The sequence below is a fragment of the Pristis pectinata genome, chromosome 21 (genome assembly GCF_009764475.1).
Source record: "Pristis pectinata isolate sPriPec2 chromosome 21, sPriPec2.1.pri, whole genome shotgun sequence".
Classification (NCBI taxonomy): domain Eukaryota; kingdom Metazoa; phylum Chordata; class Chondrichthyes; order Rhinopristiformes; family Pristidae; genus Pristis; species Pristis pectinata.
The window spans coordinates 29,079,635-29,097,453 of record NC_067425.1 but is presented as its reverse complement, the minus strand read 5'-3'; the positions used below and the strand labels follow the sequence as shown (position 1 = coordinate 29,097,453).

Here is a 17,819-nt window from a genome sequence, read left to right as displayed (position 1 = left end):
TTTGTAAGGCATACAACAGGAGTATGATGGAATACTTTTCATCGACCTGGATGAGTGCAACTCCAACAAGAAGCTCAATACAATCCAGGAGAAAGCCATCAATTTGACTAGTACTTCATCCGTCAGCATAAACATTCATTTTCTTTGCTACAGTGGATGGAGTGTACACCAGATACAAAATGCACTGTCCAGTTTATTCTGAAAGCACCTTCCAAACTTATAACCTCTTCCACCAAGGACAATGGTTGCGGGCACCTAGGAATAGCACCACCTGCAGGTTCCCTTCCAAGACACACCCCATCCGACTTGAAAATAATTGAAATTCCTTTTTTGTTGCTGGGTTTAAATCCTGGAACTCCCTATCCAATGGCACAGTGGGAGGACCTTTACGAATAGGTCTGCAGCAGTTCAAGAAGGTGGCTCACTATCACTTTCTCGTGGGCAGTTAGGGATGGATAATAAATGCTGGGCTTGCATGGGCAACAGCCAGGTCTTGAAAAAGAATAAATGATAAAAAAAGATATTTGAAATTAAACTAATACAGTTTATGCTCGCTTCAACTTCATCGATCATGTAAACATCCAGATAACAATTTCTGCACTTAGTTCCTTTATGGTCCAAAGCTTGAGTTTTTCATTCCCTGTTGTGCTACATGGGCATAGCTCAGGGTGAGTAATCATACTGCTTGGAAGTAATATTATGGATTATGCAGGAGTTTCTGCCAATATGAAAGTGGAAAATATCAAACATTAACCACAGCTTTGTACAAAATAATGCTGATTCAGTTAATCTATATATGGACAATTTACAGACTTAAAACATTTAGACAGAGATTTGGCAGGGGGATGGGAACCACAGCACCAGTCGGAAAGTGGAGGGATGCAGAGGAAGGTAGAAGTCCGGACCAGTATAAACAGGAGGAGCAAAGTAATAGGCACGATGGGTTGAAGTGTGTGCATTTTAATGCTAGGACTATTATGGGTAAGTGTGATGAACTTAGCGTGGATCAGTACGTGGAACTGTGATGTTGTGGCCATTACAGAGACTTGGTTGACAGAGGGACAGGAATGGGTTCTTAATGTTGCAGGGTTTCGATCTTTTAGAAAAGATAGAGGAGGTAAAGGGGGGGGGGTGGAGTTGCACTACTAATCAGGGACAATATCACAGCTGCAGTCAGAGGGGACGTAATGGAGGGCTCATCCACTGACTCTATATGGTTAGAACTCAAAAATAAGAAAGGTGCAATCACTCTGATGGGATTACACTACAGACTGGGACATTGAGGGACAGATATGCAGACAGATTAGGGAAAGGTGTAAAACCAACAAGGTTGTTGTCGTGGGGGACTTCAACTTCTCTAACATAGACTGGGACCTCCTGGGGCAGAATTTGTTAGGTGTATCTTGGAGGGTTTCTTAAATCAATATGTTGAAAGTCCAATGAGAGGAGGGGCCATATTGGACCTGGTGTTGGGTAATAAGCCTGGCCAGGTGACTGACCTGTTATGAGCCAGGTTGCTATTTTGTGAATGTCCCTTTAAGGCACCTGGACAGTAGAGTAGTAGTGTGTGTGTGGTGTTATCAAGACAGCAAGGCTATAACAACTTGCTGGCTGTTTTGCTCAGTGAGTTGGAGAGAGCGAGAGAGAGAGACCGAGAATGAGAGAGAGACTAACTGACTGCTGGTCTCCGTATTAATGGATGAAGAACAATAGCTGTGTCTGTCACTACAATCCATGTATGGATTTTTGGAGCAATCAAGTGGAGTCCACTTTGTCGTCAACCTGTACTGGAAAACAGGTATTTCTGTGGGCGGCCACGTATCGAATGCCTTTGGAGTGGCAGATACTTTGGAACAAAGCAGTGGAGATCATCAGAGATTGATGTGTCATATGGGTTCCATTGTGGAACATGTGGATTTCGTAATTTCTCTACATTCTCTCTACATTTTCTCTTCAGTCGGTGGTTTTGCAAAAACCTTTGCTCATGTTTCACCTGATGACTTGCTGGACTGAACTTTGAGAACTATTCCTAGACTTGGGGTTTGGGAATCTGCCACACACACACTTTGAGTTTATTAGTTTTGGGGATTATGTTAAATAGCTAACGTTTTTGCTTTTCTTATTATCACAAGTAGTTATTAATAAAATAGTTTCTAACACTTATACATGACTCGGTGTGTTTCTTTTGTTGCTGGTATGTAACAGACCTTTCAGTGGGAGTACAGTTAGGGAGCAGTGATCACAACTCCCTAAGTTTTAAGATAGCTATAGATAAGGATAAGTATGGACCTTGCGGGAGAGTATTAAATTGGAGCAGGGCAAATTATGAGAGCACTAGGCAGGAACTAGGGAGAGTTAATTGGGAACAGCTGTTTTTGGGCAAGCCGACATCTGACATGTGGAGGGTATTTAAAGACCAACTGCACAGAGTACAGGACAGGTATGTTCCAGTAAGAAAGAAGGACAAGGATGGCAGGGTAAGCAATCTTGCATTTGCTGATGATATCGCAATACTAAGCGATTCACATTCAGGAATGGCCAATAACATCAAAATCTTATCGACCTTCTATAGGTCAACCAGACTGGAGGTTAACGTAAAGAAAACGAAAGGTTTTCACATCACTTGTTAGCGAAAGACATACCTGCATAATACCGGAAAAGAATGGGTCTTCGGCAAAGACAATATCAAGTATATTCCACCCAGAGATATTGAGAAATACCTCGGAGCAAGAATAGATCCATGGTGTAGGATCTCCATGGAACAGTGGAAAGGGAAGCTCGAGGCGTGGTTTGAGAGATTAAAAGGGGCTAAACTCAAACCAATTCAGAAGTATGAGATATTGAAGACCATTATGATATCGAGAGTATATTCTGACCGAGGCTTTGCAGAGTTGCCTCGTGGAGTTGGACCATCTTATAAAACAGACGGTGAAGGGAATATTACATCTTCCATCAGACACTACAGATGGAATCCTATATTCATGGAATAGGGATGGAGGACTTAACCTCCCCAAACTTGAAATTCAAATTCCAGCAGCAATAATAAAAGAAGAGACAAAGTCTCAAACTGTCAGATGACATAGTGATAAAGGCATCATTTGAGATGGCCTGGGAAAGCAACACTATGGTGATCGAGAGACTGAAAGGCCTGGAAGTTCTCAAAGCCATCGAGAACTGGTACGGTGGTAATATAAGATCTAATCCATCATCAGTACCTCCAAGTGAATCCGATGAGGTGACAGGCACTGAAATCGGAATTGCACAGGAATCAGAAAATGGCAGAAGATCTAAGCCTCCAGATATGTATGCAAATTGGAGAGCGATGGAGTTTGACATGTGGGCAAACCTTGCATGTTGGGTTCAGGCATAAAAGAATTTAAAAACGATAAGATCTCTAACTCTTGGATTACATCTAATAGGCAGTAGAAAGGGTACCAAGTCATCAATGCCCTCCTGCTTAAATCCGGACAATATCCAACTAGATGCACAAGGAGTCGCGGCAGACCTGATGCCGCGAAAACCTGTTGGAGGTGCAAGATAGCCAATGAGACCTTGGCACACATTTCCGGTCGGTACCTGAGCCTCAAGAATGCCAGGATAAAGAAGCACAATAAAATCGCAGAATGCCTAAAGATCAAAGTCAACCAATACAGATGGGAATCATACGCTGAAGCTCACCTGATAGTGGAAGATGGGTCATTATGGAAGCCTGACCTGATCTTTGTTCGAAACAACAGAGCGGTTGTAGTCAATGTCACCGTAAGATACAAGGACAACAACCAATCAATTAAGAAAGCCTGGGACGAAAAGCAGCATAAATACCAGCACTTGACCAGGCAAATAAAAGAACTTACTGGCGCAGAGACTGTAGACTACTTCGGATTTGTAGTTGGAGCCAGAGGCCTTTGGTCAAAGGATAACAACAAACTGCTTATGGTGCTCAGCATTTACAAGATCTTTGCCAAAAACATCTGCAATCTATCAGACTTGCAATCGACAGATCTGATAGAGATTTATAAGATTATGTGAGGCGTACACAGAGTAGATAGCCAGTATCTTTTTCCCAGGATTTAAATGTCTAATACCAGAGGACATGCATTTGAAGTGAGAGGGGACAAGTTCAAAGGAGATATGCAGGGCAAGTTTATTTATACAGGGAGTCGTGGGTACCTGGAAAGTGCTGCCTGGGGTGGTGGTGGAGGCAAATACAATGGGGGCATTCAAGAGGCTCTTAGATAGGCACATGAATGTGTGGGAAATATAAGGATATGGATATTTAGGTAGAAGGGATTAGTTTAGTTGGGCACTTGATCACTAATTTAATTAGATCGGCACAACATTGTGGGCTGAAGGGCTGTTCTGTGCTGTACTGTTCTATGGTGTGGTTGTGTAAAATACCTGGAAACAGCTCACAAAGGGTTATGCTCCTTTACATGTATCAGGCACCACTAATTATAAATGTAAGGGAGGATCTTAATACCATCCAATAAATACAAAATGATCAGTGAGCAGCAGAACAATTAAAATGGCAGGAACCTCATTTAAAAATACAAATTTGGTTGCATGCCACTCATTGCAGTCGAAGGCACCCCAGAGATAAACCTATCAGGAGATCATCTAAGTTAGAACAAGGGTTGTTTAGCAGAATTACTTTGCCAGGTTCCTTAGCAAAGGTTCAGATACCTGCCCACTATCTTCCCACACAGCTCCCTGTTGACTTATTGTTGGTTTTACTCAGTCTGAAAAAAGTCACACATTCTCTTCTGCATGCCACCATTTTAATGAAGCTTTCCACTTGAAATGAAAATAATTTCTTTGTGGTTTGTCATCAGCAGCCAGCCCAGCAAGCATCGTGCATAGTTGGCAATTTAGTTGATTGACAATTTGATGCAGAGCTGCTTTGAATTGAGGTAATCATGTAATGATCATGCTTTGGGAAGTCTCATGCTGTTTTGAAATAACAATAAATGTTATACATAGAAATGGATAACAAAGTTAAAGTTTAACAACTTCAACAAATGTTTTCTATTAAAGTACATATTTTCAATCTAACAGTGGCAAAGGCTATTTGTAGATCCAGCTGATCCTGTGGATTTGTAACCACAATATAATGATAGAACTAAAGGAATTTTCTAGACATAACACAAACATGACACTGGCTGATGCCATTTCAAACTGTCCAGAATCTATGTTTCCTTCAACAGAACCATTGTTTTTTTAAAACTCAATATAGAAGGAAACTGTGGCTCACAAGTTCTGTTGCCTAGCCATTGGCTCCATCCTTCTCCCTGGATAGTCCGGGAAACTGAATTATATTGTATGCAACTTTGAAATCCTACTTGATCCTCGGTTGAGCTTCTGACCTCATGACAGCTCCAACATCAATTCTACATGTTTATGCATCTGTCACTCAGCCTGTCTCTCTCCTTGCCTCAGCTCACCTGCTTATGAGATATTCATCCATTCCTTTGTCACATGTTTCTTGAATGCTCATTAGATTGCCTCTTTCCTTGCAGTTCCCATAAACACAAGGTCATCCAAAACTCTTTTGCCCATAGCCTAGCTTGCTCATCAACCCGTTCATCACTGACCACTGTGTTTCTTCACCTACTGTGGTTTGTCTCAATCCTCAATTTGAAAATTCTCATTTTCATTTACAAATCCTTCACTGTCCTTATCCCTCAATGTCTCTGTAATTTCTTCCAGCCTTCTGCATTAGCCATACTCCTTCCTTTATGGTCTATCACTTATCCCCAGTTTTCTTTGCTCTGTCATTGGCTGGAGTATCCAGACCTGTTAAACCTTTCTCGCCAGTCCATTTTTTAAGGTGTCTTAAAACTTTCCTCATTGAGAAAGCATTTGGTCAATTATCCTCATTTGTGTTCCTGTGGCATTTTGTCAAAAATGTTAATTGTTAATCATGCCTTTGAAATACCTTAGGACATTTTACAGTGTTAAAGGAACTGTGTGTGTTGCTGATGCTGCTTTTCTAGCGTAACTAATTGGCTTCAGAATTAAAAGCTGTAAGAAATTATTTAATGCTAGTGATCTTCCATTAAAAGTAGTATCTGTAATCAACCACATCCAAATAGATAACTAAGTAGTAGCAGATTGCCTCTCATATCAGCAGTTAAACTCAGTTATGAACCTAGTCTCAAACCATATGATGAGAGAAATAGTAACTTTAAGGAGTAAATTCTTATCAATTCCAGCAAAAGACAACCTGATACTGATGTAGGTACAGCAGAGGAAGGGCACAAGAGATATGAATTCCAATTAGATGGGGCAGTTGTAAGTGGCCATCTGCTATTTCTATTCTTGTTAATCCTTTTAGAATTCAAGTTGTATATGAGAGTTCTTAAATACTAAAGGATTCCTTCCAACTTTTAAGAATTTCAGTGATGGCTGAAAAAGGAAATTCTGAAATATAACAATCTCTCTCCCCTCCCCCTTTCTATCTTTCCTCCCCTGCACCTCCAACCCCTCCGTTCCTATTCACCTTACATTCTAGCTCTTGCCCCTCTCTTTCCCTGTGCTCACTCTGTCTCTCCATCCCCTGTCTCTGCCCTGATTCTCTTTCTTACACCCTCCACTGTTTCTACTTTGCAAACTCTCCTTTACCACCCCCATAACTCTGTCTCTTGCCCTCCTGCCAGACTCAGACTGAATGACAGCAGGAATCAGATCTTGAAATCTCTACAGAATTTCTTATTTTCTTACATTTTGGAGTCTTAGAACTATGATGTACATGCCTTAGGGAAATAATACCAGTGCACTACACATTTCACAATGGTGAGAAAAAAATATGAAGAAATACCAGCAGCGCATAAAACTTGACAGATTTATGTACTTCTACTTCTATTAAAGAAGCACTCAACAGAAAAGATTGATACAAGGAATCCTGAATTGCAGGAAATTCAACAGTCAGATAGACTACAGGATAAAATTGCTTTGCACAAGAAATGGCTACTAAAATGGGACTCCAAAGGTGTCCAGCACTAATTATCATCAGGGCTATGGGTAGTGGAGATATTCTTCAGTGCATAATATGCTAAGAGCTGTGAGCTCAAACAGAATGATTCCATAGCCTATTACAATTATACGTAATGCAAGGATCTGGAGGGGTTTGGGCCTGTTCTCTACTCCCTGTCAAAGAAAGTAGGAAGTCATACCTGCAAAATGTGGATGCATCTGGTCCCCTGTTGTATCAGAAAATAATTCATGGTTGTCTTCTATGACAGATTTGCCAATAAGAGTCAGAAATTGACTGTCCCTGTAACTAATGCAAGTCCTCTTCCTACTGTTAAAGACAGTTTCTCAGGTTGGTGTCTTTCTCCAGTTCAATGCCTGTGCTGTTTTTTTCAACATGTATGCACACTTCATTGTTACGGCAGATGTGTCAGTGATGTGTTGCATTCTGATTGATGTTCCTGCTGTGTGCCCAGCGGCCTTCATATGTAATTATCTCATTCACACAGAAGCCCACGAGTCAAATTTCCATTATGTGACCTGCATGCTTAAAACTGCCAATTTTAAAGAACATGCTCTACACAATTGCATTTCAGGTCCTACATTCATTTAAACACAACAAAATAATGGCCAAGAAATTCATTTGCTCTTAAGTTAGAACATTAAAAAAATGTTAAATACAATGCTAGTGCCAATTTTAAAATTTGCCAAAGTATCATGATTTTTCAATGATCCTAATGCAACCATGCAGGCACTTTTGTATTAAAAATCACTGCCTCACGAGGCAACTGCCATATTCGGAGAAAATAATCCAAAGCAAGTTTGTAAAGTTGTGACCTCATGATAACACCACCCCACATGTGCACACATTGAGAAAGCAGAGGTGATTGAGAGATGCCAGGTCGCTAGAGACCCCAAGACATACTAGTGAAGGAAGTCACTAGGAGGATAGAAGTCCTGTGTACCAAAGAGGTAGGAAGCTGTTCAGGCCACGTCTGCCAGGAGCAATACCCAAAGGAAGGGAACTGTGTGGAAAGAAGAATCATGACCTTATTAGCCCTGTGAACCTGAAACCTCTCATCCAATGGAATTACACTGACTTTAGTTCCTGCACTATAAGCACTCAGGATATACTTTCTATTCCACACACTCAATGACAACCAACAGTGACGTATCCTCCCTCCCTTCCTCCTTCACTCACACTCACTGACAGCAAGACAGTGATGCACATATCCATCAAGTGAAGGAAGCACGTGACATGCCTAACACACTAATCTGCCTCTTTGACTTACAAGCTAATGTCACATTGTACTACTGCCAATCCTAGCTGGCAAGATAGTGTGTGCATGGTCCTGCACCTGGGATCAGAGATGTTCAGATTCAAACAGAGCTGGTCTGCAATTTGCATGATATGCAAGTATTTTGTGCTTATTACACAATGTCTCCCTTATTGAAACATCACGATGTACTAAAGAACAATGCACACACTATTGACCTGTTATTGTTTCTTTTTTTTTTCAGTGCAGGCTCACCAGGGAGAAGACCATTCCCACTCCCAGAAGAGAGCAGAATGAGTATGAGTCTCTGGCTGAAATAGCGATTTAGGCTCAGACTGCATCTTTCTCCACTGAGCTTCATCTCAGATACTGGATCAGAAAGGACAGAATGGAAGTCGGAGGGGTGTGCTGCACAATGAATGAACATTGAAGCAGCCTTTGGCATCACTGCTGCAGAACTGAGAGTTACCTAGAGCTTTATCTTGCATTTTATCATAGAGTGAAACCATGGAATGGCACCTCTCCCATATGCAGGGCTCCTCACAATTGGAACAATTTGCTTAGAGGGATGAAATCTTTGGATTCCATAGTGTATGGTTCAGCTTTCATTTCCCTTCTCTACCCTGAGATTTATTAGGTCAATGATTGTCTCTTGGGTAGAAGCATGTAAATGCCAATTCCGAAAACAATGACAAATATTTCAATGTCTTAGGAACTTACTTCCAAATTTAGATTTTGCCATGCGGTAATAGAGGATAGGTATTCTTCTAATGAAAGGATCAACACATACCCATTATGCTTTAGCATAGCCTTTAATCAACTGGGAAATGGGAACACAATTAGGTCATATCTTATTGGCTGCCACTTGTGAAATTAACCCTGGCAACAGATTAATTGAGTCAGATGAGTATCAGCCTTTTTCAATACACCAGATGATAAAAATCTGCAAGACCTCTGGGTGGAAGGTGCCTTTGCTATAAGGGGACTAATTCTGATTGGGGAGTATTACCAAAACCAGCAGGTGCACTAATCCCAGATGGATATGAATGCAGCGTGACATTTTTGCAATTATCATATTGTGAACTGTAGTGGAATGATAAATATTAGAGACAAACAAGCATTTAATAGAACAGGAACAGGCCCTTCGGCCCACGATAATATGCCAACCTAATTAAGCTAATGACGCTTAATTATACTAATCCCTTCTGCCTGCACATGCTGCATATCCCTACATTTTCTGTATATTCATGTGTCTAAGAGACTCTTAAACATCTCTATCATATCTGCCTCCATCACCACCCCTGGCAGCCGTTCCGGGCACCCACCACTCTCCAAGTAAAAAAAAACATGCCCCACCCCTTACCTTAAATGCATGCCCTCTAGTATTGGACATTTCGAACCCGGGAAAACTATACTGGCTGTCTACTCTATCTATGCCCCTCATAATTTTATAAATTTCTATCAGGTCTCCCCTAAGCTTCTGCTGCTCTAGAGAAAACAACCCAAGTTTGTCCAACCTGTTCCTTATAGCACCTGCCTTCTAATCCAAGCAGCATCCTGGTAAACATCTTCTGCACCCTCTCCAAAGCTTCTACATCCATCCTAGAAAGGGGCGACCAGAAATGAATGCAATATTCCAGATGAGGCCTAACCAAAGTTTAATAAAGCTGCAACATAACTTCCTGACTCTTGAATTCAATGCTTCAACTAATAAAGGCAAGTATGCCATATGCCTTCTTTAACATCCTGTCAACCTGTACAGCCACTTTCAGGGAGCTATGGACTTGGATCCCAAGATCCCTCTGCACATTAACACTGTTAAAGGTCCTGCTATTAACTGTGTACTTTCCCTTTACATTTGACCTCCCAAAGTACAATACCTCATACTTGCCTGAATTAAACTCCACCTGCCATTTCTCCACCCATATCTGCAAATGATCTAAATCCCACTGTATCCTTTGGCAGCCTTTAACACTATCCACAATGTCACCAACCTTTGTGTCATCTACAAAGTTACTAACCCACCTATCCATGTTTTCATCCAAGTCATTTATATACATCACAAACAGCAGAGGCCCCAGTATTTGAAGGCAGAATACAACGTTAATAGCAGAACTCTTAGCAGTGTGGAGGAACAGAGGGATCTTGGGGTCCATGCCCAGAGATCCCTCAAGGTTGCCACGCAGGTCGATAGGGTTGTTAAGAAGGCGTATGGAGTGTTGGCCTTCATTAGTCGGGGTATTGAGTTCAAAAGCTGCGAGGTGATGTTGCAGCTCTATAGAACTCTGGTTAGACCACACTTGGAGTATTGTGCTCAGTTCTGGTCGCCTCATTATAGAAAGGATGTGGAAGCTTCAGAGAGGGTGTAGAGGAGATTTACTAGGATGTTGCCTGGATTGGAGAGCATGTCTTATGAGGATAGGTTGAGCGAGCTAGGGCCTTTTTCTTTGGAGAGGAGGATGAGAGGGGACTTGATAGAGGTGTACAAGATGATAAGAGGCATAGCTCAAGTGGACAGTCAGAGACTTTTTCCCAGGGCAACATTGGCTAACACAAGGGAACATAATTTTAAGGTGATTGGAGAAAGGTATAAGGGAGATGTTAGGGGTAAATTTTTTTACACAGAGAGTGGTGGGTATGTGGAACGCACTGCCTACATTAGGGACATTTAAGAAACTCTTAAATAGACACATGAATGACAGAAAAATAGGGGGCTATGTGGGAGCGAAGGGTCAGATAGATCTTAATAGATAAATGGGCAATCAGACATTCAAACTCTGTCTAAAGAGATCATAAATTACCTGCAAGTTTTGCCAGGATTTCAATTGGGGAAAAAAGCTTGCCAGAGGTATAAATGCAGACAAATGGAACTAGCTTAGATGGGCATCTTGGTTGCGATGACCAGTTGGAGTGAAGATCCTGTTTCCATGCAGTATGACTCCATGATTCTATAAAGTCCTTTGATGCGCTCCCAGCACAGTCAAGAGCACAATGAAAGAGCTTGATTGTCCTAAGACTGAAGGAGCAGGATGAAGGGCTTTGTCTGGGAGTGCCTATCGGGATTCTAGGAGTCATTCAGGACAGGCAGTCCTGCCTCCTCATGTCTGAGGACCATTAGCATTGGAGGGTAGAAATTTTAAAGGCAGTGTTGACAGAGATTTGCCACCTTCTGCAAGTAGATGGCTAGTCATGCATCTATGCCTGAACCACTTGAACTTCTCATTTACAGAATTATTCCGAAGGATGGATGATACACATACCACATCTTGTACTATGCGGCACTGTTGCATATGCAATGTTTCTGATGCTCTCTACTCAAAGAGAAGGAAATCATTTCCTTCCCTTAAGTTGATGATATTTGGTAGATCTGGTTGCATTGTGGGGTTTCCAAAGATATGACCCCAAGGGCTCTTTGTAAACCAGAACTCTTTATCAACAGAAAAGGCAATCATATCATGAACATTCAGAAAAAAGCTTCCTACATTACAACTGTGGCCACATTTCAGAAGTACTTTATTGGCTGCAAAGCACTTGGGATAACCTGCGGCCATGAAAGTGCAATATAAGTACAAGTCTTGATTTAATGTTGTGGAAGATCACACATTCTAACCCTTGGCCTGAAGCAACATTTCCTAACTTTTCTTCTAAATTGTCTGGTTTTGAATGGGGTTGTGTTCCTTTGTGCTCAACACTAAACTAAGGCTTCAATAAGTTTACTCCACGGAACACAAGTCTTATATTGTGGTAGCATTCTGGTGAATTTATAATGCACTCCTTCCATGCTCTTTTTAACCTTTCTAAAATATTGTTCCTTGGTGTGAATATAATATTCCAAATGTAGTTTAACCAGCTATTTTGAAGCTGTAGAGAAAATGGAGGAAGAATTTTTAGAACCAGTACAAATGTACAGCGTAATAGTATAGTTATGAGAAACTGCCTAAGGTTGTTCTTTTGACAACAATGAAGGATATTATTTGAGATATTAACCTACTTTTCTTTTATAGGTACTGATTATGCTGCTATATATTCTTAATATTAATTATTTTAATTGCAATTAAATCTGAGTAGTGTAGTTTTGTTATGATCAGATGACAACAGATCTTTAAGCAACCTCAAAATAAATTTCAACAAAATTAGCATTGATATTTAGTTAACATTGTCCTAATGCAAACTGAATTTGGAAGAGTCCCCTCTCTTTGCATTACTTGTGTAAATCTTATTCCCTTTTCCATCCATTTGGAAGGACATGGGGAACAAGTCCATACCTTGTATCCCAAGTCCATAGCTTGCATCCCACCCACAAACTTGTTGGTCACCCTAAAATAAAGTGCATATCTGAGCATGGCTGCAGAATCTTCAGGTGAGCTTCTAAAGTCAAGGCCTTATGGATGGTTCAAATGCTCATCGAGATAGTATTGGAGGTGCAAGGGAAAGTTAACAAGTAATTTTACCTGAGTTCATTGGGATTCATAGCAAGCAGGTCACCAAATAAGGTATTAATTAGAATTCTTGCAATGGGAATACAACGTAAGCAGCCAAAGGAAATAAGTATGAAGCTGGGAATGCACTGTATAAGTCAGGCTGAGTTATAACCCATGGGAATCCACAGAAAATCTTTACCAAATTCAATGGGGCAAAGGCCTACTGTATGTAAAGAATTTGGGACTGATCCTGCCCAATACCAGTTTTCAAGTGGGTAAGTTGACAAGTGGCTATTCCTTTGGAGCAAAAAAGTCCCTGGTACCTGTTTGAGCGTTTGTAGGCGCTGACGAGCTGTTGTCTTGGCAATGAAGGTGTGGCTAGTCCCAGGATTAGATTCCAAACTCAACGACAGACCAGAGATAAGTTCTGCTTGGAGGTCAGTGATGGTGACTTTATCATCAGCAACAGTCAATGGCACTTCCCCCAGTACAACCTCCATCAATGGAGAAACAACCTATAAGAATTGAAAAGAAAATCATGTGCTGCATATATATTTAAACTATAATCATTCAAGTATAGCTTAGGGTATAAGGTATTTCTTCAGTGAAAGCACAAAACTGTTTCTAATCTTTGAAGTGGGCAATTTTGATGACATGGACTCCAAGAGTAGTTGGCACAGAAACAAAAATAAAATAAGTAAAGCTAGATTATCTACTCTGAGGGGTCCTTTCAAGGAAATAGTTGCCCTTCTTCCAAAGACTGCCTCTGTACCCCAAATCAATTAGTATTGCATTCACGGATAGATATGCTCTATTCAGAAAACTGAACTTTTGTATAAAAAATTAGACCTTCTCATTAACTTTACCTGTCTCCTTCTAACACCCCAGTTTACACTTGCTCTACTTTAATATTCTCCAGATCTCAGAAGCAATCATCCTCTGTAAAAGCTCCAAAAGGATGAAGTAAAATTAAAAATGCAGGCTTTACAATAATGAGATTAATTTTTGGGAAAATTGCTTCTGAGTGAAATGTGGGACAGCTCCTGCTTTGGCCAAGTGACTCGAGGCCAAATGGAGACTGTACATTTTCAAAGTGTAATAGAAATAAACTGCAGATACTATATATCTTTTTAACAGGGTCTTACCATAGAACTTGGACAGCATTTCTAATATTCCTGTCTCCTATTAGAGGAGAGCGAGAAAGAAGTGAGAGTGACATTGAATCTCATTGCAGGGTACATGAAAGATTGAAGGAGCTCACTTACAGAGAATCATATCACAGCACACAATGTTTTGCCACAGCGATTGCAGAAACAGGAATGGTGTAATGGATTGTACCATGAAGTACAATCATGCTGATCTGTACCTCATTTGTCTTATATCCCTTGATATTCTTGCTTCTATAACTTGTATCAATCATACTTTGTCAATTAATTTTGGGAAGCTGCTGGTACTCACCCAAGCAGTTAACTTGTCTGGATTCCACTCTTTTAAAGGGCTCTCCTCACCAAATCATACTCCTGCTGCAAGTGGTATGGTTTTGGAATGGTGAATAGAAAGATGAGAGGGGAAAGTAATGTGAACTCCACTTTATAGAGCAAGATTTGGAGATCCTGAAATGCATACAAGACAGGATGGTCTACACACCAGGAATTTAGGGGGCCTTTAAGGGCCATAACTCAATAAAGCCAGATCACGGAGTATGCACCCAAGATATAAGGAGCAATTCTGTCAGAAGTATCATGGCCTGACATATATCAACACACAAAAGAATCATACAACTGTGCATATCAAACAGACCCTGTAGCCATCCCAACACACATGCTCCCATGCTCAGAGAATGGCAGAAAGGCCCATGTAGATACTGTAGATCAAGAAGAGCAACCACAACTTTGATGTACTTAGTGAAAGGGCCTCTTTGTTTTTTTGGGAAGAGGTTACCTCTAACGGTGAGCTAGCACATTAGATAGTAAGAGTTCCTTGGATTCTCTTCAAGATGGGCACTGGGACAGCTAAGCCCCATGTCCAAGGAACCAAATGAGAAGCTCTGAATATATCTGCTAAACAATTATCATCTGGCCTCCCTTATTGAAATGACTATTGTCTAAAAATATCTGCAGTTGCTCACCATTTTCCACTAAAGGACCATGTACATAGCAAAGACATGCTCCTTTTTTTGTCTTTATCACTGTAGACCCTCCAGACAGAAATCCACAACCACTCTATCCAGTAGGAGGGGGAGGAGAAGTGGAAGAAATGGAGTAAGATGTAGAAGAAGTAGAGCAAGATGTAGGGGAGGAAGGACATACTGCATCATTGTGGCTTATCCTGTTAAGCACCAGCTCAGATACTGGCACTGAAAGAGGTAAACACAAGTTAGCTGGATGCACTGCATGAGGAGTGAACCTGGCACCAATGGGTGCAGTCATTTGAGAAACAAGATGGAGAATGAAAATCCACATATTAGTACTACTGTGATGGACTTGGGTGAAGGGTATGATTAGGAAATAGTCACGGGAAGGCTTGTGCCAGTTCATATTGAAATGCTTGGCACTTTCTCTGGCAGACAAACAAGCTAACTAGAAGCATGGAGCAGTCCATTTCCAACCTTGTATAAGGGGTCAGTAGAGCAAGAAGAGCACCATCTTCACTCTTGAGGTGATATACACTTCCATGCCAGCAAGTATCAACATTTTCATGTTGTGAAACTTAAGGTGGAAAATGTTCTTTGTAAAAGTGGCGTGGTTCCAACAATTTATATTGAAAAATTTTATAGGAAGTTCCTGCTTATTTTTCTTAATATTGGTAGATGTGTAAATGGTTTTGATCACACACAAAGTTCTTTTTAAACTTCTCAGCAAAGAAATAGTAATTATCTTTTTAATAGATTGCTCAATTATCTCTTTGTCATATAATCGATCAAAGGACTTATTAACAGTCTTGTCAACATTTTCATTTGGGTGCAAGTTACTGTAAAAAAAAGTTCCCTGATTGATTTGTATTCTTATACTCACTGCTCCCTTCTGAAATCCTCTGCTTTGTGCTTCAGGAATACTTCTATTATTGATGCTTATCAAAGCAGCTCACCGGAAAGAGTACATGATTTAATGAAGAGATAAAGAATAAGGCTGGCATTGTGCTTTTCAAATGCATTATTTCACCCTACTTATTTGAGGTGATTTTATTGGCATGGTGGTGTCTGATTACTATAGAATGGGAGGTTGTAATAATGCTGTTTTTGTTGTAATGGCAAATTTTGTTTTGTCTACTATCTGATATGGAATTTAAATTCATTGCCACACTCAAGCCACTTTCATAAGGCAATCAGATTGCACCAATGAAAGAATACAAATTAATGGCTCTCTGCTCTTGAGCATGTGACAGACTCATAAGCATTTTTAAAAAAGATGTCAGCAATTCTGATACTTTCAAAACCAGTCCAATTAGTAAAACTTGATTTAAATGAAGCAACAAAATTTGTTTTAAAAAAATGCATGGTTTTGAGATAGGTGACAGCAAGCAATAAATATTGCAATTGAGGAGTGAGTTAACAGCAGTGATAAACTGATTCCCAGATCAATTGAATCTGGTTTTGCTAAGTGCTTTGTCTAAACTTGCACCATAGAATCAAAGCATGCAGATATTAAACAGAGAATAGAACTCAGGGAATAGTTAACAACAATGTTTTACTTTGAGCCTTTAGACATTCCAGGATAATGGATGCACTGGAATGAGTTACAAGTAGAAATTCAATCCAAGGGTTAAAGTTAGTTAATGGACAGACTAATAGTGTATGGGGGTGGGGGGGAGTGTGGAGGGGAATGGGAATGGAGAGGATTGGATAGCGAGTAGTAATGGGCATAATGATACTGAAGAAAAATACATTCATGCTATAACTTGTAGTACAACAGTGTAAAAGGAGATCAAAAGAGTTAAAAAGGATATGAAAGAATGTATCCCTATTATAAAAGGATTTTTCTAGTTGTAAGGTGTGCAAAAATATTTAAAGTGAGGCACTCAGATTTCCAATTAATGCTGGGCAAAGTCCATGCCAGCTTGACTAGGTATCATTGATGCATGATTTTTGTTGTGATGCTTCCCCATTAACATGCATTAAGCGCAAATAATTTCAGGAGTCAATTGCACCAGCTGGAACTATTCTGCATAACTTAACATTATACCAGCATCTCCAAAGTAGAGTTTTGGTGGAAGGAGGGGGGTAAAGGTGGATGTAGGGGTGTACATTTATGAGCAAACCATTATTGGAAATTTTGTGCAGCTTGTAAAGTAATGACCAGAACAACAGTGGCACGCGCCATTGGAGCAGGCACCCCATTTCACTGTGGAGAAGGTGGACAACCAGAGTACATTCAGGGCCCAGGATGTACAGGGGTCAAAATGAAGCAGCAGTGGGAGGAAGTGGCCAGAGAGATAAATACCCAAACTGATCTCTCTCTGTTCTTGTCCCAGGGTTGGAAAAAGTCTCATATATCTAATCAAGGTTGTAAACAGCAACACAGCTGATCAACAACAGTTGCACACTTCCAGTTTTTTAGCCAAGGTATGATAATAATATATACACGCTACAGTGCTCTCCCTCTCTCTTGCAAGTGGAGGTTGCATGCAATTGCAGCAAGAAGCAGCAGACTAGCATCATGCTCACAGGCCCTTACCTGGAGGAGGAGATGTTGGTGATCATGGTCTCAATCTCCACAGCCAATTAGTTCAAGAGTCAGGAAGTTATGCTACAGCTTTATAAAACTTTAGTTAGGCTTGTTACGGAGAAGGTTGCTATTTGGTGAATGTCCCTTTAAAATATAGTACAGTAGAGTAGTAGTGTGTGTGTGTGGTGTCATCACTACAGCAAGATAACAATGTGCTGACATTTTTTGCTCAGTGAGTCAGTGAGAAGAGAGAGAGAGAGAGACACTGACTTCTGGTCTCTGTATCGATGGATGAAGAACAATAACTGTGTCTGTCACTACAATCCACGTAAGGATTTTTGGAGTAATCCAGTGGAGTCCACTTTGTCATTAACCTGTAGAGGGAAACAGGTATGTGTGGACAGCCACGTCAGGAATGCCTTTCAGGGTGGCAGATACTTCAGAACAAAGCAATGGAGATCATCAGAGAATGAGGTGTCGTATGGGTT

General features: G+C 40.6%; 1 protein-coding gene across 1 annotated transcript in view; it reads right to left on the bottom strand.

Annotated features, from left to right (window-relative positions):
- tmem132e (transmembrane protein 132E) overlaps positions 1-17,819 on the bottom strand; it is a 447,898-nt gene that overhangs the window by 19,436 nt on the left and 410,643 nt on the right. The window contains exon 8 of the mRNA XM_052035543.1: positions 12,991-13,182. Coding sequence (XP_051891503.1) covers positions 12,991-13,182 — 192 coding nt within the window. The remainder of the gene's footprint in view (positions 1-12,990; positions 13,183-17,819) is intronic.